This window comes from Eleginops maclovinus, chromosome 20, assembly GCF_036324505.1.
Source record: "Eleginops maclovinus isolate JMC-PN-2008 ecotype Puerto Natales chromosome 20, JC_Emac_rtc_rv5, whole genome shotgun sequence".
Classification (NCBI taxonomy): domain Eukaryota; kingdom Metazoa; phylum Chordata; class Actinopteri; order Perciformes; family Eleginopidae; genus Eleginops; species Eleginops maclovinus.
The window spans coordinates 6,495,502-6,522,482 of NC_086368.1; the positions used below are offsets into that span (position 1 = coordinate 6,495,502).

At 42.0% G+C, this 26,981-nt stretch overlaps 2 protein-coding genes across 3 annotated transcripts in view; one reads left to right on the forward strand and one right to left on the reverse strand.

Annotated features, from left to right (window-relative positions):
* tasora (transcription activation suppressor a) overlaps positions 1–11,587 on the forward strand; it is a 33,373-nt gene extending 21,786 nt beyond the window's left edge. Inside the window, exons 25-29 of the mRNA XM_063911103.1 lie at positions 2,257–2,435; positions 2,523–2,672; positions 3,076–3,775; positions 5,657–5,723; positions 9,781–11,587. Coding sequence (XP_063767173.1) covers positions 2,257–2,435; positions 2,523–2,672; positions 3,076–3,775; positions 5,657–5,723; positions 9,781–10,188 — 1,504 coding nt within the window. The 3' untranslated portion in view covers positions 10,189–11,587. The remainder of the gene's footprint in view (positions 1–2,256; positions 2,436–2,522; positions 2,673–3,075; positions 3,776–5,656; positions 5,724–9,780) is intronic.
* A 3,069-nt stretch (positions 11,588–14,656) lies between these two features.
* Positions 14,657–26,538, reverse strand: ccdc66 (coiled-coil domain containing 66). 2 transcript variants are annotated; one of them, XM_063909955.1, is made up of 21 exons: positions 26,381–26,538; positions 25,231–25,289; positions 24,994–25,016; positions 24,534–24,785; positions 23,791–24,028; positions 22,835–22,970; positions 22,516–22,610; positions 22,084–22,139; positions 21,716–21,808; positions 21,370–21,504; positions 20,794–21,011; positions 19,872–19,956; positions 19,617–19,775; positions 19,439–19,517; positions 19,006–19,086; positions 18,239–18,533; positions 17,626–17,854; positions 17,395–17,447; positions 16,866–17,038; positions 16,470–16,588; positions 14,657–15,825 (listed from the first exon to the last, which is right to left on the reverse strand). In XM_063909955.1, exons 1-21 carry the CDS (start codon positions 26,389–26,391, stop codon positions 15,724–15,726), a joined length of 2,691 nt encoding a protein of 896 aa, XP_063766025.1. In that variant the 5' UTR covers positions 26,392–26,538; the 3' UTR covers positions 14,657–15,723. The 2 variants fall into 2 exon arrangements, with proteins under 2 accessions (XP_063766025.1, XP_063766024.1); XM_063909954.1 differs by having other exon boundaries at positions 19,006–19,089.
* Between the last annotated feature and the right edge of the window lie 443 nt (positions 26,539–26,981).

Here is a 26,981-nt window from a genome sequence, read left to right on the forward strand (position 1 = left end):
GAATGGGGAAGTGAAGGAAGTACAGCAGGCCTTTTCAGGAGGAAATACAATGCAAGACAGTTATTCAAGAAGCGAGTGGAGAGACCAGGAGCAGGACGAGGTGGAAGTGATGAAGTTGGCATGATCAAGTGAAGACCTGTAGGGGGCTCTTTGGTTTCTACCACCCTGTTCCATGACCTCCTTCCTCCATGACAGTGTCTGACAACCTGGGCGCTTTCTCTGAGATCGTTCCTCCTGCAGAAGCGAGCGTCATACAGCTTCCCAATCCAAACTCCACCTCCGGCATGAAACCTCTGTCACTCAACACACACTACCACACGACCTCATATGTCGGTTTTCACAGTATGTTCCTTTCTACACCTACCCAGTCAGGACTAATCTAGTCTCGCTATGGCGCGGCTTCGCTGCTGGAAGTAATTGAGACAGCGCTCGAGCACAACCGAGTCTGGCGGGAAGCATTTGACGAGCTTCCATACACACAGAGTAGTTACTTGTGTCCAGCTAGAGCGTGCTAAGCTCCACAGCGAGAGGATGACGTTTTTTAGTGAAATGACAGCCATGACGTCAGTACCACTGCACCTCCAGAGGAAGTGAAGCGTAGCAGCAGCACAAAACTAAGCATACCGATGCATATGGCAACAGAATCCGTGTGTTCAAAGTCATTTATCTGTATACTCTGCGTTGAATTCGTCTACAAGCTAGGCAATTTCCTGTCTAGCAGTCTCCAGCCCCATGGAATACACCAGAGTTAGAGATAAACGAACTGACATCAACAAACACACAACTGGACATGGTGTGGAGGGGGAAGCAGTCTTGCAGGTACAATATGAAGGAGTTGCCAGTTCAGCTGTGTGTCTAACCGGACATGTTTGAGCCGGTCTTGCTCCGTCCGGGCCCGACCCCCCCGTTCAGCATTGAGTCCCTGATCAGCCAGCGCGCAGGATTGATCAAGCAGTGGTGAAGATACAAGAATCAGAAAATCCTGAGTTGTACTCCACAGACTCGAGCAGGAGGACAGGTCATGGGGTCAAGGAAACTCATGGCTGCACACTTGTTAAATGTTTTAAGGATGAAGTTCAACCCATGGAAATTCAATGCTAATTTGGACATCTAGTTATGTTTTATAGATGCTCTTCGGATTTTGCTCCTTTTTTTATGTTACAATATATTCGTTTGTTGTATACAGTGGTTTGTTTCTGTCCTGTAGGAAACTGTTGAAGCAGGGAATGCAAGCAGAGTACCAGGGCTTGCTGAACCAAGAGAATGCTGCGGACTGATTGACCATTTGGTCATCGAATCCAAGGCTAGCTGGGACCATTCACCAAGGTAACATCCTGAACAGGTTGGAGGGTCCTTAAATCTACCATTGTATCAATGTTAACTGCCTCAACAAATTGAAAGGTTATTGTTAAATGGAAAGTTTGCTACACTTGAAAAATTATAAACTTTACTGCTTTGATTCTTACTTCCTTCACAGAGTCAGGTTGGTGTTTGACAGGTCTAGTCCTGGTGGGTTGTGGATAGAAGCTCTGGACGAACCAGACAGTTAGAGCTGTTGGTCTGGAGGATGGATTTTCGAGTTTCTCTCACAGCTTTATGGATAAATAGTGATTGGCTCCACAGTCATGAAATAGTTTTTGATCGACACACCTTAGACTGATTTTGTCGTCTATACATTGTTTAGTTTTTTAGCGCTTTTGTAAACGATTGAACAACAGCATTTAAGTGATTTTTTGTTTTTTTATGATTATTTATTTGAGATCGATGGCGGCACTGCTGATGCTCATGGAGCAGAACAGTTCTGTAGAGAGCGTCTGGAGGCTGAAGATTCACTGTAAAACCCACAAGAAACTAAAAGAACAATCCAGGTAATGATTATGTCTTCACAGCGTACCAATCCTACCCTGTAGCACATCAGGGAGTGAGTCAAGTGAAGGACCTTGTAGGGGGCTCTTTGTTTTCTCCACCCGTCTCCATACCTCCTTCTTACCTTGACAGTGTCCTAGACAAACACCTGGGTGACTTCTCCTCTGAGATCCAGCTCCTCCTGCAGAAGCAGAGCGTTCATTACAGCTTCCCACAATCCCCACACTCCACCTCCGGCACAGAAACCTCTGCACCTCAACACACACACCCACACACCCCCATATGTCGGTTTTCACAGTATATGAAACATGGGATCGTATACGTTCTTGCTTAAAGCGTAGACAGAAAAGTCGTTTTTCAATGCAGATTTAATGTTTTTTTGGTCGTCAGGTTCAGGAGAGAGGCAGCCAACCTACTGGACGTACTGTCAGCCTATCAGAAGCGGCAGATTGTTGAGTTCCTCCCGTATCATAACTGCGACATGATGAACCTTCAGTCACCCGACCTGGACTGTCTGCTGGAGCTCCAGGCCCGATACACACAGTACCGACACACAGTCTTCCTCACCGGTACACATCTGTGATTACCTGATTGGATTTGAAATCGTACTCTACCACCTAATTAAAAGTACTGACGTTACTTTCCCTTTTCATCAGAGCATCATTTTGAGAAGTTCCCTGAGCACTCTAAAAGTGGCATCATCGTGGCCAGTTTTGAAGAAATCTTGCACAACTTCAGCACACTGGTTGGTCACCATGACATCAAGGACAGGCAGCCAATCATTGATGACGTGCTGTCTCCCAAAGGTCAGTTGTGGTGTTTGTGAAGTACCAATTCAGCATTTAACTATATGGTTGTATATTTTTCTCACCTAGATCTGGTGGAATTTGGCCCCGATCTATTTATTGTGAATCTTCCCCCTGTGGTACCAATGTAACCCCATATTTCCAAAATCTTTATTAAAATCCCTGTCAGTAATTAGAAAGTGTGCACTGGCAAATACATGTCTTTATTCAAAATGTTTTGATTACAAAAAGAAATGTAGATCTAATTTAAGGATATTAGGTTTAAATAGCTGGGAACATTTATCCTAGATCTCTCTGCTTGGTTCTACAGTTTCTTCTCCTGTTTTTTTCTCTCTCCTCAGCTCTCCTGATCATCTTAGTCTCAGTGACTTTGTGTCTGATCGCTCTCTTTTTCTCTTCCCAGAACACATCCTTCCCCTCTCCTCTCATGATCAACCCCAACATCTCCACCAGCAGCCCGACTCCATCCCCCCTGCTCCCTCTCATCTGTCAGACCAGCTTGTTCCGGATGCTTCCTGTAAGGAGGGGGTGCCGCTCCACTCAGACACAGACTACGAGGTTCTCCGACGAGCCATCTCACAGTTACGAGCCGAGCGCCAGTTGGCCTGTCAGCCAGAGTTAAGCCTCCACTCCCTGAAGAACTTCCCTTCCAATGTTGTTCCTTCAGGTAGCTGTCACAATTCCCCTCCCTTAGCTCAGGAAGGTCTCACCGAGTCAGTCCAGGTCACTCAGGACAGGAAAGCAGTGGCAGCCACTTTGGAGTTAATCCACTCAGCATTAAAGCAGGACACGATGGAGGAGATGAGGCAAGGCGGAGCAGCGGCTCTCACTGAGGGACAGAGGAGGGGAGGAGAGGCTAGAAGTCACAGAGATGATTCTCCAGTAAGAGTGGTGGGAGCACCGGGAAGAAGCCAAGATCCCAGGAACACTGACACGTCTACTCCTTTCTTCAATCAAAGCACAGCTGTAGTGACGGGACTGAGTTCCCAGACAAACTCGACTATTGCAAAAGATAAAGCTGATCAGCAAGGCGAACCTTTATTTCCAAGTTCTGCAGTGTCTTTCAGTACCACAGCGTGTCCTGTAGAAGGCGGCCAATCAAGGTGAGTGAACGACTGACAAACTTTTCGGGGCAGGATAAGAAGTATTTAGTTCAAACCTGAAACTTGAGATTGCATGGTTTTAAGCTAAATCTATTTCACTTCACAAAAGAATATCAGAGTCTACTGTCTGAATTACATGCTGCTGTAAACAATGTCTGTCTACATATACAGTGGGGCAAAAAAGTATTTAGTCAGCCACCAATTGTGCAAGTTCTCCCATTTAAAAGATGAGAGATGCCTGTAATTTTTTATCTTAGGTATACCTCAACTATGAGAGACAAAATGGGAAAAGAGATCCAGGAAATCACATTGTAGGATTTTTAATGAATTAATTGGTAAATTCCTCGGTAAAATAAGTATTTGGTCACCTACAAACAAGCAAGATTTCTGGCTCTCACAGACCTGTAACTTCTTCTTTAAGAGGCTCCTCTGTCCTCCACTCGTTACCTGTATTAATGGCACCTTTTTTAACTCGTTATCAGCATAAAAGACACCTGTCCACAACCTCAAACAGTCATACTCCAAACTCCACGATGGCCAAGACCAAAGAGCTGTCAAATGAGACCAGAGACAAAATTGTAGACCTGCACCAGGCTGGGAAAACTGAATCTGCAATAGGTAAGCAGCTTGGTGTGAAGAAATCAACTGTGGGAGCAATTATTAGAAAATGGAAGACATACAAGACCACTGCTAATCTCCCTCGATCTGGGGCTCCACGCAAGATCTCACCCCGTCGGGTCAAAATGATCACAAGAACGGTGAGCAAAAATCCCAGAACCACACGGGGGGACCTAGTGAATGACCTGCAGAGAGCTGGGACCAAAGTAACAGAGGCTACCATCAGTAACACACTACGCCGCCAGGGACTTAAATCCTGCAGTTCCAGACGTGTCCCCCTGCTTAAGCCAGTACATGTCCAGGCCCGTCTGAAGTTTGCTAGAGGGCATTTGGATGATCCAGAAGAGGATTGGGAGAATGTCATATGGTCAGATGAAACCAAAATAGAACTTTTTGGTAAAAACTCAACTCGTCGTGTTTGGAGGAGAAAGAATGCAGAGTTGCATCCAAAGAACACCATACCTACTGTGAAGCATGGGGGTGGAAACATCATGCTTTGGGGCTGTTTTTCTGCAAAGGGACCAGGACGACTGATCCGTGGAAAGGAAAGAATGAATGGGTCCATGTATCGTGAGATTTTGAGTGAAAACCTCCTTCCATCAGTAAGGGCACTGAAGATGAAGCGTGGCTGGGTCTTTCAGCATGACAATGATCCCAAACACACCGCCAGGACAACGAAGGAGTGGCTTCGTAAGAAGCATTTCAAGGTCCTGGAGTGGCCTAGCCAGTCTCCAGATCTCAACCCCATAGAAAATCTTTGGAGGGAGTTGAAAGTCTGTGTTGCCCAGCGACAGCCCCAAAACATCACTGCTTTAGAGGAGATCTGCATGAGGAATGGGCCAAAATACCAGCAACAGTGTGTGGAAACCTTGTGAAGACTTACAGAAAACGTTTGACCTCTGTCATTGCCAACAAAGGGTATATAACAAAGTATTGAGATGAACTTTTGTTATTGACCAAATACTTATTTTCCACAATCATTTGAAATAAATTCTTTAAAAATCCTACAATGTGATTTCCTGGATTTTCTTTTCTCATTCTGTCTCTCATAGTTGAGGTATACCTATGATAAAAATTACAGGCCTCTCTCATCTTTTTAAATGGGAGAACTTGCACAATTGGTGGCTGACTAAATACTTTTTTGCCCCACTGTATATACAGTACACACCTGGCATACTGAGAATTGCTGTTTTGTAAATGTGTGATTTATCTCCTGTAGATTGCCTGTATGTTGCTACTGAACCTCTTGTTCTCTTTCTGTAGAGATGTGGTTCAGGAACAGTCAATAGGAGGAGATCCACCACCACCTGGCACTGCCAGTATCACCAAGGTAACAGGAAGTACTGGCCTAACGCAGGTCTCACTGTGAGCACTGCTTAGCAGCCAATTCCACATTCCATTGAAGTCACATTCATCTTTGTTTTGTGCAATTTATCCGTTCACTATTAGTCCCTTGCGACTACGCTGCTACCTCAAGGATTTATGCTTGTTTTTTGTGAGAAACACAAGCCATTTGTTGCAACGGCTCTAGACTACTAATCCCTGTAATTAGATTTTGAGTCCAACAGTCTTACTTGGCGCCCAAACAGTGGCCCAAGCAAAGGTTACGAAGATCAACTTAGTTAGTTATTCATCAAACAAATAACAATAGACATATAATAAGTTAGTTAAGCCTCAAGTGACAAATGTGTCAACCAAATGTTACCAAAACTAGGAAGCATTCAAAAGGCTCGGAGTAAAGGCTACTTAGTTGTATTCAGCAGAGTAGCCTATACAAGTCAAAAAGCACAGAAAGTGAGCGTCTCTACTGCGTAGTTACTACACATTCACTTCACAAGACCAGGATAACAATTTGCAGATTACAAAACTGTGTTAACGCCAAGGTGTTTTAAGACCTTCACATTGCTCAGAGGCCATCCATACGACAAAAAAACAAGGACAAAACAAGATTTCAGGCAGCAGCTGGCTTTACAACCGTTTTACAGGCCTCAGGTAATGTATCAATCCCAGAAGCCATCTCTAAAGCCAGAGTTTGGTTTGTCTTTTCTGAGCTGAGTTGAAACATTGGGTTACATGTGGAGATATGAAGGGCTTATTTAAGGTAACGATAAACATGATGATTTATTCTCTTCTATACATTAACCAAAACATGTTTTGAATAGTGTCTTCCATATCTTAATATATACCCCTAAATACTATACCCTGGGCCTTTTTACATGTTTATGATGCAAGAAAACGTAATTAAGAAAAGTAATAGTTATAGGGAAGACATTTTTAGAATGAAAATGGGGGGAGAAAGAAGGGTATGACGATCCCAAGGCCGTAATCAAGACTCTGGATATAACCACCTGACTACGAGGGAGATCCAGAGTTCAGACACCCCCTGAAGTTCTACCAAATGTTTACAGGTTTTCTAAAAATTCAGATTGAACAACCTTCACATGGGAGATACCCTACCTACCACTTCTGCTGTTATAAATACCCAACCATCAGGATTAAACCTGGAGATTCATCCCTGAAAGGGAAATATATTATATGTCGGGAGCACCTCCTATTGGAGAACCAACATCACACATGTTTAAACCCTCTATACATAGAGGGAAATGCTATTATTAGCCTTGAAAGTACCCTGGATAACCAGGAAACACCCAAATGAGCGGGAAGTTACCCATTGTCAGTCACAAAATTCTGGAGCTCACCAGAAACACCAGCTCCCTAAATGGGAAAAAGCTGCATGGCAAAGGCTGTGCAGAATCAGAAAAAAATCCTACCCTTGTTGGGAATTACTTTGTTTTTTAAATTGTGCATGGCTTCTAACACAAAATATAAAGTTGTCATTGTCATGGGCTATGATTGATCTCACACATGTCATTTGGGGTTGACCCTGTCCCCAACAGAAACAAACAATCCCCCAGAGCAGTCACCTTAGGGTTCGAGCCCCTCACGACTAACCTATCCAACCTTTAACAACCTCATGCGGGAAGTGGAGCAGGGATAATCCAAAGACTAACAAAAGATATTGACGAGGATCAAACTCTATACTCCTCAATAGTTTCCTCTAAAAGCCTCACTGTCGCTTCCACTCCACCAGAGTTCTTGATGACACAGGGATACCCTTCAACCAGGGAGTTGTACCTCTGCCAAAATGGGACAGCCCAAGGCCTAGTAGCATTGCCCAAGTCATGCCAAGCATAATGGGTACACTACTGGGAAGCACAATGCTTTCAAATCAGTAGAACAGGAGATTGGTTTACACAGATCACTAATATGCTGCCTTATCCTCAGGCCATAATTCGAGGAGAAGACGGGCTTGACCATGACACGACCCAGGCATCTTCTACCACATGTTACCAGAAGGAAATGGATTTTACACAATCTGGAAACACAAACCACTGCGACATTGTCACAGCTGGGATAGAGTTACCGTTATCCAAGAACTTCCCCCACTCCTGTTCAACAGGGCCCATCCTAATGCCCAAGCGAAATCCTCGTCATAGGTCCCGGTATAGGCCCTTCACCCCTGCTCAGCAAGGCCATGCCGAGAGCCCTGCTGAAAGCTTCCCGCTCCTGCTCAGCAAGGATCAGCCGAGTGCACTTCCAGAAGACATCCCCTCCTGCTCACGAAGGCAGTGCCAGTACCCCCCCTTTTCTGTTCAGCAAAGCCATGCCGACAACTTCACACATAGCTTGCAGCTATACAGCCCGAAAGGAAGAAAATACAGCTATGGGGAGCTTTCAAATCCCATGGTCTGGAAGAAAATCACTTACGCCAGACCAGGATGGACACCACAATTCCCCCCGTTTCTCAAGCCGGGCAACCAGTATTTGGAACTGAAAGCTATAAGTAAGGTTGTCTTCACCAGCATGGCACCGCCACATCGAAAAGGTCCAAATAGGACGGCCTGTGGAGTGACCTGCTATGACCATGAAGAAGGCCCATGGTGCGAAGTTCAGACACAGGACGGGGCCAGGATCTGTATTCTTGCTGTGCCTCCACAACACACTGCTCCACCAATTGCCCGGATCACACCCCAAGTGAGGAAGGGACCCCCAGGGGGGATGGAAGAGACGGTGTTGGACAGCTCAGAGCAAGAGAGCGTTATGCAGGGGCTCCCTACATGAGCCAGAAGGAGTCCACAACCTTAAAAGACTGACATGATGGAAAACCCTAATCAGAACTTTTTTTTGAAAAATGGACGCCTTGCTTTTGTAAATGTTTTACTGCGCAACCAATGAGACGTTTTTTATTCAGTTATCAATGTATTCATTCATTCAGTCAGTATGTTTAACATGCCCTGCATTTTAGCTGGCAGGGAAACCTCCTCATCTCTACTGCCTAAAGGAGAAGTAAAACAGAGGAAAGGGAGAGCATACGTGTAGGTGGTCTGTGGTTAGGAGGCTGGTTGGATGTACTGGGACATTCAGTTCACGCGCAAAAGCGCTGGTGGACATTCCTGCAGTCGACATGCTCCCTCAAAGCTTGCTAGCTCATGAAAAATTGGGGAAAAAAACAAGTGTTGAGTTATACTTTTGTTCAGTGTCACATCAAATTAGAGTCCCCTTGTCTTCATGCGAGTTGTGCACTTGCAACACTGCAAAGACCACGGCCAATGGCCATCTGGGACATATATTCTGCCTCTGCATGAGAAGAAATGACACCATTCCTGAAAGCGGCTGTAGACGGTATTTCTCATTTATAAAGGGAAACTGGAAGACCTTAGAATCCAGATGTACAACCCATTGTTTTGCAACCGACATTAACACAAAGCAGTTGGCCAACCGTTTTCACACTTTTCCACTTGAATTGACGATCAATGTGAACATAACCGAGAAATAGAATGATCAGATGAGATGAGGATGAAAAACAAAAAGACTGTCCAAATGTTTAGATTTTCAAATTTCAGTTTCTCTTCTTGCGCACTGACTTGCTTAAGCTGAAAAGACAATTTGAGAGTTCCCTCCTAACAGACTTCCTTCCAGGCTCTGGTTTTTGGGGGTCAATTTTTTGGCAAATTCAACATGTTGAAGCTGCCGACAAAGCCTTCCAGGGCGCACGTAACACTACAAATGGTAGGGAGACATTCGCTTTGTGTCCCGGACTCTTTTAAAGAGTAACCTTGTTAAATCAAAGAACAGCAAAGTCATTTTTTTACTCTGTATCTATATTTTTATACACACTATTTTATTTTGCTGAATAAAGCTAAGTAGATCACCTGGTCTGCTAAAAGTGCCTGGTCTATTTTTTCTCTTCCCTCCTCTCCTCCAAGGCCCCTTGTATTCCAGAGTACTCCATGCTAATGCTAATCTTTTACCGCCTTTTTTAAAAGAGAAAAACCATCAGCACCGGCTAACACATCCCAACTCCTGCTCTGCCCCGTCTACAACAGATCCAGCTGCCCCTTCAACGTCTGCAGCAATTGGACAACCTGCCGCTCCATCTGATTCCGTCTCTCCTACAGCCTCCCATGCACAGCCAGCAGCAGCAGCAAGTGGGGTTCAGCTTCCTGCCAACCCCCAATCTGCCTCGATTCCCCAACCAGGCTCGATTCCCCAACCAGCCTTTCACCCCCATGCCCGGGCCCTTGGCTGCACTGAGAGGTGGCTTCCTAGGGCACATGCCTCCCTGGCCAGGTGGCCTGGGTCCAGGTGCTGCTGCCCTGTACTGGCGCTTCCAACATGCCAGCAGGGACATGATGCGCCCTCCACTGCTCGGGGGGTTCCACAATTCTGAAGTACCGGGCAGCATCAGGTTCAGGGGGGGCCACAGAGGAGGAGGAGGCTTCAACGGGACGTAGAGAGACGATCCGTAACGCTCGTACCGTTCACACACCTGCTCCCAATCAAAAACCTAAACACTAGCAGTCTGTTAACAGAGGACAGGGAAATGCACACCCCCAGTTCAGACGGGTGCCAGGCTGAAGAAATCAGTGACCACACTCTGCATGCAGCTCCAAGTTTTATTATTTATCATGCCTGATCATGAAACCCTCATGGTACAGATCACGGTGTCCAAGAAGCTGGATGTTTTAGTCACTGTTCAACATAACAGGAGGAGTGTTGAAAATACTGGCGTCTGCTTTTATTTGATAGTCATTGGGGACATCCCGGCAGAAATCCCTAACAAAAACGGAATCAGCCCTAAGCGACCTAGGATGAAACAATTGTTTAGGCAGATGTTCAGTGATAAAACATGATCTACTTTAACAAGGGAGCATGATCTTCCAATTTAGGAAGTACCAATCATATGAAATCAAAGCATTTCATTTGTCCTGTATGAATAACTTTACTTTTGGAAATTCCGATTTTTTTATTACCGGCCTTCCCATCTCCAAAAAGGATCTGCAAAATAACTTAAATTGATGTCATATAAAGATGGTCTTCAATCCTGTGAGTTTTTATTTTGAATATTCTTCCTGAAACCAGATTTAAAAACTTTTAATTTTAAAATCAGGCACTTAAAACCTGCATCAATTTCTGAAGAAAAGGCCCCAAAACACAAGTTTCACTTTGATTTAAGGCCAGTAAAAAGCCCTTGTGACTTATGCAGAGTGTGGACCAAAATAACTTGTTGTTTGTTTACATGGCAGAAATCAGCAGCATTTGAATAGAATAAAAACCTCTGTAACCTCTACCTACTGACTTGTCAGAAAAACACTAATGGAAATCCCCTGCATCTTACACACATTATTTAATACTCGGACCTTGAATGTAAATTTGTCAAATTCTGCTTTTGAACTGAATACATCGTCTCAGGTTTAATCAGTTCAAAAGCTTTGAGTAAATATTCACCAGTTGTTTTCTGTACTCTGCTCTGAGAAAGGGCATTGATGAGAATGTTAAAAGACTAGCTGTGTCTTAAGTTCCCAACTTTCTTGGTTTCACCACCAGCTTGACGTGTTTCTATTCCAGCAAACCGACCAATTCATTTCTACAAAAGGAGGTGAGCTGCTTCCATTTTCTGATTGCATCATTGGAGATGCACCCTGACTATAAGAAAGTAGACTATTTAAGAAGAAAAAAACGTGTCTTCCATTGGACCTTTTCTTTTGTACTGAATATTTTTTGTCATCCTGCTAGCTGTTTATGTTTAGTTGCTGTTGTTTGTACAGTAGGAAGTGACTTTGTAACAGACTCGTCTTAACTTAAAAATATTATTTTAATATTTTTTTTACGTTCTTTTTTGTATTAAAAGTTGCCTGCATAAACATTGATTTTGCCACGTGATGTTTTTGACCTCTGCAGGACGGGAACCGGCCTGAAACGCCCACGGATGTATAAAGAGAACTGGATACAGCGTCGGAGGCAGGGCACCGTTTTTTCCTATGAAAGTTGCTCAGCTGTGCATGTAGCCCAACATGTAGACTGTAACTGTAGATTCAGAAAGTACGCGGTAACCGGGGCCTTACAGAGCAGGCACCCCTGAGTGTTCCTTAAGCCCCCACCAATGTCGTGCTCTCGGAATGGAGAGGGAATGTAATGTTTTTCAACTTCTAGAGCCTAATGATTTAAATAAGGGCTATACAATTGTTCGTAGTGGCTGGTGTATTTGGCGACAAAAAAAAAAGATACCCTGATTTACAAGTTTCGTTTTATACATAAATATGTATCCCACAGGGTACAAACGAGCTGATCCAGATTTGCTGCGGACTTGACGTCATATCGGAAATGTGGGCTGGCTTAACATTAAACTCAAGGCAACGTCCCGCCCACGTCCCAACCTATCGTCCCCAATATACAGATGGTGAGCTGAGTCCCCTTCCCAGCAGTGTATTCTGCAGGAGGGAGTTAGAGTAAAGTTGTTGTTATATAATACAAAGTATAGTGTTTATCTAGCGGTAAATACTGAAGGAGGAACATGTCAAGCTATGTGCTGTATCAGAAACAATGTGCAACATGTTTTGGAGTAATATGGTGTGTGTTTATAATTGGCAAGCGTTGCTAACGCTGTACTGGAGAGACTAATATAAAAGGTCCTGTTCTTTTGGTAAACCCGCGAGAGAAACTTTTGAGCTCCATACTGTTTCAGAAACAGTGCTTGATATGGTTTGGAACATAATATGGGGTTTAATTATGGCAGCGTTTAGCTGGTGTCTGCTGGTAGACTGTAGACACTCTTCTCTTCGAAGAGCTCACTGCCACCATGGGGATGCTCCAAAGGGGCGTGGCCAGCAGCACCTCATTCCCATTTAAAGCTACAGTCACAGAATCAGCACTTCAGGAACAGGGCTGAAATAGAGGGGGATGGGGCATTCTACAATGGGGGATCTGTTTGGTATTTTGAGCAAAACACTTCACAGAAATGTTTTGTATAGATATTGCCCTACAATATATTGTTGAAATATAGCATAATAGGAGACCTTTATAGTATGTAAACATGTCACAGTACACAGGACTCAAATCGGACTTGAGTGCCGATTTTCCGGAATTGTGACTCGACTCGGTCTCGCGCAGTGATGGACTCGGACTCAGACACCCTCCCGCATTGTGTTGTGGCTTTGACAAAAACGATTGAGGAAAAGACTGGGACAAAGTCAAATTTCATGAACAAAAAACATTTATAACAGCAGTTATATAGACAGAATAAAAGCAATGCAGACAATAACAAATATTGATTGATAAGAACCAAACCAACAGCTACATTTAAACAAATATATCTACTACTGTTAATATATTAATACATGGTGACTCAGATGTGTGATTCGGACATGGCTGACTCGGACTCAAGCACAGGTAATGATGAATCAGACTTGACTCAGACATTTCTTGGGTGACTCGGACTTGGACTCTGACTCGAGAGTGCGGACTCGATAATTGACTTGACTACAATACTGCTTGAAACACATTTCAAATGGCAGATTATAAAGAGTATTTTATTTATTTATTGTAGGCTATAAATCAAAACTGATTATTACTGCTACATGTTGCTCTCTGCAGCTGTAAGTCATTTTTGCTGAAGACTTTTGCTCCTCAGGAAAATGCCCACTATGATCCCAAACAGGTAAAAGTCAAGTAAAGAAGATTCTCTACAACAGCGTAACCGTAAGTAGAAAAACACTGGGAAACCAGATTATTAAAATCAAAATGTGCACCTACAGTGATATATATACATGTATATATATATATATATATATATATATATATATATACATGTATATATATATATATATATATATATATACATGTATATATATATATATATATATATATATATGTATATATATATATATATATATATATATATGTATATATATATATATATATATATATATATATATATATATATATATATATATATATATATATATATATATATATATATATATATATATATATATACATGTGTGTGTATATATATATATATATATATACATGTGTGTGTATATATATATATATATATATACATGTGTGTGTATATATATATATATATATATATATATATATATATATATATATATATATATATATATATATATATATATATATATATATGAAGCAACGGGTGCAACGTTTGAGATTATTAGCTTTATCAATTATTATTTTTATTATTTTATTAAATCTATTAATGTCTTTATTACTTTACAAAAAAATGTAAGAAGTTTTCGAAAAATAATCGCATTGACATACTAAGAATACCAACATTTGAGATGTTAAGATTTGTAAATTTGAATGGTCTGCCTTAGGGAATAACTCAGCAGGATAATTTTCAGCAGTATAACGCACATATCACGAAGTTCAAATCATATGGTTTCTTGAACATGACAATGAGGTCACAGTACTCAGATGGCCTCCCCAGTCACCAGACCTAAATCCTATAGAGCACCTTTGGGATGCGGTGGAACGGGAGATGGGCATCTGCGTGAGGCTATCGTGTCAATATGGATCAAAATCTCTGAGGAATGTTTCCAGCACCTTGTTGAGTCGATGCCACAAAGAGTTAGGGCAGTTATGAAGGCAAAATGTGTTCCAACCCAGTACTAGCAAGGTGTACCTTATAAAGTGGCCGGTGAGTATATCTATCCTGCTGACGAGGCTAAGGGCAAAGTGGGCACCGTTAAGAAAAATATTATGAATCAGAACGTTGATTCAAAATATAAAAATAACAAATTAAAGGTCTGCTTGGAATCTGACAGCATAACATTTGATATTGCGTGCAGTGAGATTGATATGAGGACGATGTGTATTTACAACATACAATTATCACGTAAGAGCCTTGTTGACTTCACTGGTCACGTGGTTTCCAAAATAAAACATGATAAAACAAAGTCTAGTTGTAGGAAATGTAAAGGTTCTCGTAACACTTTACATATTTTTATTTGCAATAAATAAAAAAGCACATTAAACCCACAAAACACAGAAGCATACGCTAACAAAGCTCCTAGCCAGCAGGAAGCTGAAGAAACAAAAAGTATTCATTCTTTCATGATTTTAATAAACAAGTAAAACTCCACACCTTTTTGTTAGGCTCATTCATGGAAAGTGCATTAAAAACTACATTTTAAAATGTTCCTAATTAAATTCAGTTAGTGAGAACACATGTTTGTCCTATTCGATAAGAATTAACATGAGTGTTTTTTTCTCCAGAGCAGCCTACGTGATTTAAACAGTCTGAATGTGAGGTAGAACTGATGCAGCAGATTTCAATTATTCAATATTTCTCAATTTTGTGAAACTGGTGAGATTTGTGTGTATGTTTTGGTCTTTTCGACCACCTGAAGAGTGGTACTATAAATGTTCTAATAAAGACCAACGCTACAGCTTAACTCAAAACCGCTCGCTCTATTTTTGAGTTTTAAACTGACTACTTCTTTCCGTAGCACCACAAACAAGGTTCAGGCGATCAGAGCTGAAACTAAAAGATGCCGTGGCAGAAATGGCAGCTGGCTGAAACCACTGTTCAGTTCTACTTACACTGGAGTATGTGCACACATTCTGCTGTTTCGTTGCTGACAAAAATATCAGCTCATTTCCCATTAGATGAGAAGATTCACAATTTAAAATGGAAAATCCTGGTTATTTTTCCACCTCTTTTTAAAGTCGTAAACATAAGAGAGAAAACAATTAGGATCAGACCAGGCTATAAATCTGACTGAGAAAAATCATCACCAGAAATGGGCTTACTAATACATTCAAAATCCAGAATATCTGTCACATTCAAAGCTTGGTTTTCATAAAATCCCCACAATCAAACAAGTCAAGTCGTCTTTGTGGCACATCCAGTTTCCAAGCTCCTGATTCTGTCAAATGTTCTCCATGACGACCGGTTCAAACACTGTAGAGCCTCTTCTTTCTCCTGACTCAGGAACAAACACACACGGAGCAGGGGTGAGAGGTCACATGCGGTGCGTTGACGAGGGTGACCGCTGCTCGCTGTCCTGGCGCTTCAGGAGAGGATTCAGATCAGTCTCCAGTTCCCTCTGCTTCTGTAATAAACCCTGAACACACACACACACACACACACACGCTGTCGTCAGGGTTGTGTCATATTTTGATGAAAAAGAGCAGAGTACATCAGAAAGATTGTGTTTATACAAAGATTATTCTTTCTTTCTTAATGATATTTCTTATGGAATACCACACTTTTACTTATTTAAGTCGTACTTTATCATGATACTGATCATACTTTACTCTTTTTGAATTTTTGACTTGGCAAAATCATTTTTTAATGACATTTTAATTTATTTGATGAAATGGAGAGAAAGAGGGGATGAAATGGCCGGATTTGGAACCCAAGCCCTCCGCTTGGGCACCAAGACCCAGTGTATGGGCCCCCAGCTATACCACGTAAGCTGTACGGCAGCCCATCACAATTAGATTTTTGCCCTGATCAAATATCACCTCAATTTCAGAAATTCCAAGTGTGAAAGTATCGCCAGGTTCAGAAAGAACCGTTTGAATGTAACTTGGGCAGACACTGTGTGTGTGTGTGTGTGTGTGTGTGTGTGTGTGTGTGTGTGTGTGTGTGTGTGTGTGTGTGTGTGTGTGTGTGTGTGTGTGTGTGTGTGTGTGTGTGTGTGTGTGTGTGTGTGTGTGTGTGTGTGTGTGTGTGTGTGTGTGTGTGTGTGTGTGTGTGTGTTACCTGCCGTAGCTGGGCCAGGCCTCGGAGGATTTCCTGCTGTCGGTGTGTGTGTGTGTTGCGCAGCAGTTCAGGGTGGAGGAGTCGATGTGGGGGAGGAGGCGCTGAGATCTGAGGAGCGTCTAATGAGGAGAAAGGACAGTTTACCTACAGTCAGTTAAACAGTCTGTCTCTTTATTTGTTATTTTTCAAGGGTGACTCCTCTGCACAAACAACAACAACAACAACAACAACTGTAAAGCCAGGAACTGTCAGTTCAGTGTTGTGTTTTAAAGTCTTGTGTGGAAGAACACTGTCTTGGAAAAAGAGAAGTGGAGAAAATAAAGACCACACATCACAATAAAAAAACACATTAAAGAAAGACAAATTCACAGGTCCAGGTGTGTGTGCGTGACCAACCTGTGAGTGTTTGAGGTGGGGGGGTGTCAGCAGGCTCCAGTGGGTCCAGGTTGAAGACTTCATCAGTCCGGACGTAAGGAATGAACTCCAGGGGAGGAGGAGAGGTGGAGGAGGGAGGTGCCTGCTGACCCTGGACTCTGAGTCTGACAGCGGGGATGGGAGGAGAGCGCCCACTGCAGGGGACATTAACAGTGGGGTCAACGCACTGAACTAAATACGTCTTAGCTGGCAGAGCTGCCGACTGCACAGAGTTTTAGATTTAGATATATTGTGCCCTGTTTTTATTTATTTATACATTTACAGAATGCTGCAGTGATCCAGTTATTTCTTTATCTCAACAAAAGTCCAAAAGTGTATTAAAACACTGGGCTTATTAACATTTGAAACTTCAGAAACAGTGAATTCTTACTTTTAAATACTTTCATACTTTTAAATACAGTTAAGAGCCTCTTCTGATAAAGTAAAGCTTTCTTTATCTACCACGATTGTAGGGTTGAACAGTAAGACGCCTGCTGTCGGAGCCGCTCACCTCTCAGTGCTGATGGCTGCAGGGATGCTGAGTCCTCTGGAAGCACTCTCCACCTGCAACAAAAACTCATTAAAACATATCCAACCACAGAAAATATCCCCATCCTGCAGCGAAGAACTGGAACTCCTTTGGTGAAGGGAAGTAACAAAAGACCCAGATGAGCAACCTCAACATTAGAATTAAATGAAATGAAATCAGTGTGAAGGTTTACAGTGTCAGGGGCTCTCCTACCTTCCTGGTGAGACTGGTTCTGGTCTGTGTTGGGATGGAGGAGACAGAAAGCTCCCGCTGCTGAGGAAGAGGAGGGGGTGGAGGAGGAGGAGGAGGGTCGGCTCTGGACAGACAGGTCCTCTCCTGCAGAGCGAGGAGCTCGGCCTGCCTCCTCTGGCGGCTTTCCTGCCTGTTCCTCTGCAGAGCTGCTGGGTATCGCTCCGAGGCGGGAACAAACTGCCGACTGGGCCTAAGGGGCAAGAACAGGAACGGGGGGGGGGGGGGTCTGAGTAATGAATACTGATCGGGATTGTGGTCTTAAACATAAGCAATGTGTCAACTACTGTATGTCAGGGATAACTTAAAGAGGCCCTGTTATTTGTTGGGGATTTCTCTTTCCTGCAGTGTGTTAAATAGGTTGTGTGCATGTAAATGGTCTGCAAAAGCTAAAATCCCAAAGTTCCCTCCAGAGGGAGATTGTTATTTTCAGAATACTCTTTTTTATAATATTTCTTTTTTATTCAGTCCTTGATTTTTAGGTTTGCACCACAACGAATTCTGACTGTGGTAATTCAACACTAATGTAATATTATCCGTTATTGTCTGTCTGTTTCAGGACACTCGGTGTTTGTACCTCTGTGTGTTCCACTCCGGCCTCCTCTTGTCCCCCCTGCTCCTGTCTGTTCTGGCAAACGCCTCATAAGGGTCGTCGTCTCCTCCTCCTCCTCCTCCTCCTCCTCCTCCTCCTCCTCCTCCTCCTCTACCTCTACCTCTTTCGCCTCCTCCTCCTCCTCCCTCAGGCAGACAGATGTTCTCCTTGCCAGTTTTAGTTGCTCGGGTCTTGGTGTTTGGAGGAGCAGCAGATGAAGGAAGAGGGGGGGGCTGGTACTGTGCAGCGACTTCAAGAGTCTGAACGATGGGAGCTGCTTCTACACACAGAAGATAAGAGGGGTGATGTTAGGATTGTATTGAAATAGTCTGTGATCAAATCCCTGTTTGATGTCAGACAAAAGAATGAGTATTACTAAATGAAACAGTCAGTTTGGCTGTATAGAAACAAAGCACATTAATATAAGCAATATTAGTAATATTGTCATAATATCTAATGGCGACCTCTGTAGTCAATGGAATATAAAATACTAAAATACCCACAGAGTATTAGGAGAACCAGATGCAACCTGTGTGGAAGACACTGTCAAGACACAGTTTTCTTATCAATTACTTGGCCCTTTTTTGATTATTGCTAAGGCCTATTTTCTTTCTTGAATGAGTTTGGAAACATCCACCCATTGTCCAATGCTTATCCAGAGTCAGGTCATTGGGGGGGCAGTTCCAGCAACTAGCTGTTACAGCAAATTGCAGTGATAATAATGGTACTAGCTGTAGTAATAGTTGAGTTACCTGTCTGTACAGCAGAGTCTCTGTATGGTGAGGCTGAACTGCTGACCTCTTCCCTCTCCAAACACTCGCTCTGCCTATTTTCTGCTGGAACACACAAACAAGTGCTAATTACTCACACACACACACACACACATTATTACAATGCTTAATTGAATATTGGATTCTGATTGGTCAATTTGGACACCCCAAAGGTTGTTAATAGCTAACAGACTTTTGCTAAGGAGGATCAAGGGACTATTTACAGTAACATCCATCAGCAGAATGCAGTCCGATAAATGTAACATCAGCTCTTGACAACAAACATTAGTTTTCATCCTTCAGTAAACACTTGGAAATACTTTTTGAATATTCATTTTCATATTTGTGGAGCGCACGAAACTTTGGATTCTGGATGATCGCAGTAAAGAAAAGAAAAGGGGCGTGCTCTACTCACCGCTGGGCTCCTGCATGTCCTGCTGTTTCTTTTTGTCGTCATCGTTGCCTTTCTCTAGCTGCTCTGCCAGGTTGGTCGACTGCACACACACGCACACACACACAGATTTAAATTATAATTACAACACCACATCAAATACTACAGTGTGGATAAGATGTGTGCCTTGTTGTGTCCTGACCTTCTGCTTCTCCCTCTGTGTGTCGATCTCGTACTGTCTCTCCAGCATCTCCCTCTCTAGCGCCACCCTCCTCTCGTCCTCCTCCTCTTCCTCTCTTCTCCTCGCCTCCTCTTGTTCCTTCTGCCTCCGTCGCTCCTCCACCTGGGCCTCGATTGCTTGCTGGGAGAGGAGACATGTGAGACTGTTAAATACTGAATGCCAGACAAAAACTACCTTGCTGTGCTCTGGCCTACCTCCTCCTCCTCCTCCTCCTACCTGCTGATCCAGCTGTTTTAGCCTCCTCCTCTCTCTCTCTTCTATCTGGGTGGGATCCAGCAGGGCGGTCATGGTCCTCAGATGGCTGAATAGGAGAGAACATTGACTCATTTATATACCAGGATATAAATCAGCAATTTGTTCAGAAACTGAAATACAGGTTGACTCATTTAGAGATTTGAGGCTTGTATCGGAATGGGAACATTAATCTAAAGCCAGAAAAACAAAGGGGGGGCAAATTTATCTTATTTTTAGCCACAAGTAAATCTCAAGTTTTGGCTATTAAACCCAAAGTCATGTCCTAGGTCAAGTCCAGCCTATGTCATGTAAAAGTACAAAAAGTTGTGTTTTAAAGAAGAGTCACATCAGATGATTAAGGACATATGTTTCCATGATTTCAAGTTTGTTTATGAAGTTAAAAATGTGCAGAAATTGGAACTATGGGAAAACCTGTTTTTCCAATTTGTTAAAATGGCAATTTTCCCATAATTCTTGATTAAAACTTTGCACCTTGGAGGGGAACAAACATTAGCCTTGTCGCGGCGGGGAGGAAGTGCTGCTGTTTTGCCAAGACAATTCTGCACTAGCTGACTGAACTTAAGTTAGGTTATTTATTTAATTATTTTTCTAATTCATTTCATCCCTATTATTTATCTTAATCTCTTTTTATGTGTCTTTGTTTTTCCTTTGTGTATGTCTTAATTATTTTGGTGTCTACCAAAAATTCAATTTTTTTATTATTGTATTTTTACAGAGAATCCTACTTTTGATACATGTTCTAATGTAACAACTGTATACCCCTTGCAGGAGGAACCATTAACAATTATACACACATCATTCAGAAAATCACAATATACTTGAATATTCATTTTTCCATAGCCGTTACACTCATTGGCCCGTATCATCCGTCCCCCCCTCCCACCTGGCTCTCATCAGGTATCCGCTGGCTGTATCTATGCTGGCTGCTACAACACTCTCTGCTCCACAGCTGCTGGCGGCCTCCCACACCAGAGACAGGCTGGAGGAGGGCTCCCACTCAGAGACACGGGACGGGGCTGGAGCTGATGGAGCTGCAGTCTGCACAGGAGGCCGTCGCTGCAGAGAGTCAAAGTGTGCGGCCCAGAGCTCATGATCCTCCGTCTGCAGAGACACAAATAGAGTAAGGAACATTATTTGTAGCCTGGTGTCTGCTGTGTCTTTTCTGACTAACTTTTATTGTGTCTCTCCTGTTTGTAAGCCACGTGCTCCTTTTCTGTTGAACTGCAGGACAAAATCCAAAACCATTTTCTCACCAGGAAATTAAGTATATTCTGTTGTATTGTGTCTCTTCTATACCTGGCCCTGGTTTGGTTTGTTTTTTCTCAGCAGTACAATTGAAATATATTGGCCCATTATCATGAAACTTGGTGGAAGGGTGTAGCATGGGTCACGATTTGAACCACAGAGCAGACACACGCATCACTCATGCACTGTCTGTGTTTCTACCGTCTCCCTGTACCTGGCTCTGCAGCAGTTTCTCTCGTCTCCTGCGTTCACTCGTCTCCTCCCTCTGTCTGTCCAGCTCCTCCAGCCAGCGCCTCCTCTGCTCCTCCCTCCTCTCCACACACAGCACCTCCTCCATCGGGGTGACCTCCTACAGAGACATGTCAGGATTCAAAATCAATCATTTTAATGCCTTTATGTGCAGTTTGGTAGCCTGGTTATTGCCAGCTTTCTTCAGTTAACTGACTTTCCAAATGTCATGTTAATGAAATCTGTTCCTTTATTTAAGTTTTAATGAACAATACAATCATTTCCAATATATCCTAAAATCTTTTTTACACGTTAGCATTATGCAGATGTACCCCGAGTCTGAGGCTGGATCTGATGGCTGCAGGCTGGTCTCTGTGGCTGATGGAGCTCTGAACTGAATACACACTCTCTGTGTCATCCTCTGCCTGAAACACACACACACACACACACACACACACACACACACACACACACACACACACACACACCAAATACCAAATGAAACATTATATGAAAAAAAAGATTGTACTTAATTTGACTGAATAATTCAATGGAGCGAAACTTATCAGGGCTACATTTCAGTTTGAAAAACATTTAGCCAAACTAGGATATAAACAAGGCTGCATACATTTGTTTCCAAAATAATGAAAAATAACCAATAAAGTAAAACTCTTAAGATAAAAACAGTTTTAAGCCGTACCTGCAGTCTGCCAGGAGCTGAACTCTGCTGCTGCTGCTTCAGAGCCACTTGCTCATCTAACACACAAATACACACAAGTATTTGTTGGAAAATCAAGCAAATTCAGTATATCAGAATTCAAAGTCAGCTCTAACCTTTAAAATAAATGCTAAAATTGAAATACACGTCCTAGTTTCTTTTTATAATTTACACAAAAAAACAAAAACTAAGTCTTCCAATACCAAAACTAGGATCCCAAAAAATATACACACTTGGTAAAGTTAATAGTCAGTGTAATTAATATATATGCACTACAGGTGTGTGTGTGTGTGTGTGTGTGTGTGTGTGTGTGTGTGTGTGTGTGTGTGTGTGTGTGTGTGTGTGTGTGTGTGTGTGTGTGTGTGTGTGTGTGTGTGTGTGTGTGTGTGTGTGTGTGTGTGTGTGTGTGTGTACCTAGTTCTCTCCTCCACTGAGCCTTCTTGGCGTCCATGGTTGCTCTGCTGAGAGACTGTCGCTCCTCCAGCCAGCTGAACGGACATCCAGACAACCTGAACAGCACTTACGTTTATAACCACCCCTTTACACACAGATTTCTACATTATCATAGGACAATAGTGAGGCTGAGATGCACTTATAGTTTACCGACAAATAAATAATTTACTGTAATCTTCTAAACGGCAAACTATTAATTATAAATATATTCAAATAATCCTTTCAATGTTTCTGCGCTGAAAAGAAATCGAAAATCTTTTTCTTGATGTCGGCTGCTCACCTGTTGTCTTTATCCTCAGATGTTGCCACACACATATTATCTGTTCCTCCTGTTCCTCCTCCTCCTCCTCCTCCTCTGTCTTCCTCCTTCATCCCACCTCCTCCTCCTCCATTCATTAAGGATCCAGTTTTGGAGTCTGTTAAAGCCACCATCACTGTTAAACGGTGTAAAGATACATATACTGTATGTACCTCTCAACAGAACTGTCTATTTCCAGAAATAATGACCTGATTCACCCATTATTTTAGCTGTCAGCAGTTGCATGCAGGAACTGATTTGCATCTCTTCATGCTCGTTTGGTGGAAAGAAAGTAGTTCCTACTTGAAACTGCTACTCGTAACCAGGTCATGATCCTGTTGAGTATTTTTAATACATTTTTGTTGGGTGCTTTTGACACGTCAAGCCGTCAGTGCCGTCTAGTTCTGTTTCATTCTACAGAAGGCAACCAAACCTACATCCAGTATTTCCATCACTAGATGTGTGTTTTAGATTGATAAATAGCTCAACAGGTAAAAAGAAAATTATTATTAGTAGCTTTTTCAAATGTAAGCATATTCCTTACAATGAAACTGAAACAAAAAATTGAGCCATTTCCAAACGTTCAATATTTTTAACCAACACAAAAACAGTATAACCAGAACTGGTTAGAACTGGCACTTCAGATACTGGTTTTCTACTTTCTCCACTAGTTTCTTTAAAAACCAAAATGTCTGTTTTTGGTTTGGTGCTGCTGGAAACACAGAGTACAACAAACAATACCAGACTAGAGTTTAAAAGAGACTAAAAACATTGTAAAACTGGTGATATTCTCTGTGAGGTTGTCAGTATGATAAATATAAATATACATTAATGGAGTTTAAAATGGTGAGACCGAAGTAAACATATTTACTTTTGATTTCGGGGTGAACCTTCGCTTTAATACTATCATTACCAATCACTACCATCACTACTCCTACCCTGGGTGCTGCGATCCTCTGGTATGTACTGGTGTGTGCTGGAGGTGTGGATGGTGTGGAGGATGTGCTGCAGCTGCTCGCTGCTCAGACAAACCACACTGTCCTTCAGTCCTGCGTCTCCACCAGCCTGCGAGTCCTTCAGTCCCCCCTTCCCACCAGCCCTCTGAGGCTGTGCTGTTTTCCCATTGGTTCTCAGGGAGCCAACAGTCGTGCTGTGCTTATGTCTGTCTGACTTCACCTTCACACACACACACACACACACACACACACACACACACACACAATATTTAAACTGAAACAGAACCAAGGGATGTGATCACATCATTTCTTTTATCAGCAGTTTTTTTTTACTGTCTCCCAGTAAAATAGATTTTAACTTTAATTTTAAGGGGTGATATGGAGAAAATCAAATATAATATTTGGGACCAAATAGCTCAATATGGATATACATAAACAATATTATAAGGTTGACCATTGGTGCTTATTATAAAATGTTTACACAGGATATATGAAATGTTTTTGCTAAATAATGATCATAAACGTGGATATAATGTCTTAGGGTGTAAAGACAAATAATAAAAGTAGGAAAATGGCATCACATTGTAATGCAGCCTATTATTTCACTATTCTTACCTTTTTCAACACTACATTGTTTTTCATGTATTGCCTTTGTGAGGCACTTCGTTGCATGGATTTTGGAAAGGTGCTCTTTTAATAAAGGATTTATAATTGTTAGTTATTACCTTGGCAACAACCTTGACGTTGCCCCCTTTGAGATGCTCATGTGTCTTGGATGATGCAAGAGTGGAGTTCCTCCCTCCGATGGTGGTGGTGTTGGAGATGAAGGAGGCGGCTACTCCTCCTGCCTTGCTCTTGGTTTCTCTGCGCCTCGCCAGCTGCTGCCGGGCTGGAGGCTCCGCTCCGTGCACTTCCTCAACACAGGACAGCTGCCTGGAGTTCAGGATCTTAGCCGCCGCTCTGGGTTTGAATGACAGCTGATGGAATACAGATAAATCAAATCATATACCAGACCAATAGATATCAATTGTTACTCATTTTATTTGACTAGCTGTTCCTTTTAACTTTAATTTTATGTTTTGACCCTGATCATTGAATGAGTGGTTGACCAATCACAACAGTCGGCCTGCTAACCACTCACAGCAGACAGGGCTCAGGGGGCATAATTGTAAGGATGATTCCTACCTTTGCTGGATTCTTCTCAGCACCTGCAATGGAAAACAGATGTGACAGTGAGCAGCTGTGGTTATTACACTATCCTCACAGGTTTAAACTCGCTAATACTGACATAAGACAATTTTACTCATTTCTGCCTCTTTTTACATTTATTACATTTCTGCAAAACTGTAATAAAAGAAACAACTAAAAAGAAATGGAGATAGGTTGTTGAAACTCAGGATTATAACAGCCGAAAGTTCTCACCATGACTGAGTAAAATCAACTTGGGTTTTCCATTTTCAAGTTCAAACAGCAGGCCATCTCTGTTCACAAAAAGAAATACAATTACAAAGAATAATTTAGCACACAAAAAATAGGACTGTTAGCAAAGTACTCTTTTAAATAATAATAATAATAATAATAATAATACTTCAAGCCCCATTATGCTTTTTGGGGTTTTCCCTTTCCAGATTGAGTTTCTCTCCCACACCCTGTATTCAGACCGAGGGTGAACAGAGGTTCTGCAGCACAGGCAGTATGAGAATAATAAAGAGCTTTTTTAACGTTAAAGCCTGGAGACATGTCCCAGGAGAGGCACAAAAGACATATGAACCTAAAAATTAGCATAGTATATCCTCTTTATTGTTTTCCACTGGCTTGTGTTTTTATGGTTGTATGTTTTAATGCTCTTTCACTTCAGAAATAATGTCCTCTTTTGGAAACTGATGTCTAAACTGAACAGGCAGCACTGTGAGCTATTGCTGAGTAAGTGCTGAATGTTAGCTGTTCATAATTGACATAGTGTGTTCACATCCATCATAATGTTCAATATTGTATTATCATATATTCTATTCCTCATATAGTCTGTAGATCACTCTTTTGCTGTACTGCTATTTAATTTCTGGCTGGATGCTAAACTGCATTTTGTGGTATTCAGTAACTGTACATTGTTTTGCTTGAAGAAATGCTGCTTTATTAAAGTTTACACTCCTAACTCCAAATCACACTTCTTCGTCATTAATGACATAACTGTATCATTTGTTTGCCTTGTTTTTCATTAACATTTACCCTGAGACAATGCAATGCTAAGATGTGTGCCTTGACATGTTCTATCTTCTTTGAAGGGACAGAAGCACATTATTGTTTGAGAGATTATTGCCTTCATCTTTATTGACTATTAACATCAAACAGCAAATTCTTTGTGGGTTAAAGTCTTAACCACATGTCCTTTATATGATATGCAATGTGCACGTATAACCACTAATGTTGCGTGTGGTACTACAAGAGTTTTCTTTCTTCACTGTTTGGTTGCAAACTATAAAATAATCCCATTGCATTTCACTGCGACGCATACGGTCAGTGTGTTAGCATTGCTAGCTAGTAGCTCCCATTTACGTGAGGAAAGGGGACTCACCCGAGATTCATGCTGGTAGAAATGAGTTTCTACTGTTAACCAACAGCGTTATGACATCAGAAACAGTCGGTTAAGACATATTTAATAATTTATTTAATAATAGCGCTTCTTTTCCAGCTCTGGACTGACCGCTCTGCCAGTCACACCACAGTTCCTGGTTGTTAAATTGTGTACATTGGTTACAGACAACGACCAAGAACGGCTTCACGGATTGGCTAAATCCGTTTAACTGTATAAAGAAACAGCCAATCAAACGTCTCATTGAGATGTTTACGTTGGACGTTGTTGCGTTTAGTGAGACTGGGAATTTGTTTAAAAAGATACAATCAAGAACGAAAATAAAGCGATTACTTACGTTTTTTCCAAATAAAACTACCATGGCTTACGATTACTTTATTAACGACATGGCAGTTAATATACCTACATAATTTTGTCTGATATGTATAGGGACTATGAATTGACATTTTTATGTACACACAGTGTCCCATTGCATTATGCAGTATGTGCCTTTTGAAAAAGGCCAAGGAAGGCAACCTTTACATATACTCAGAGGCATCTTTATCAGAAACATATGTTAATCAATGAAGGAAAACATAATATT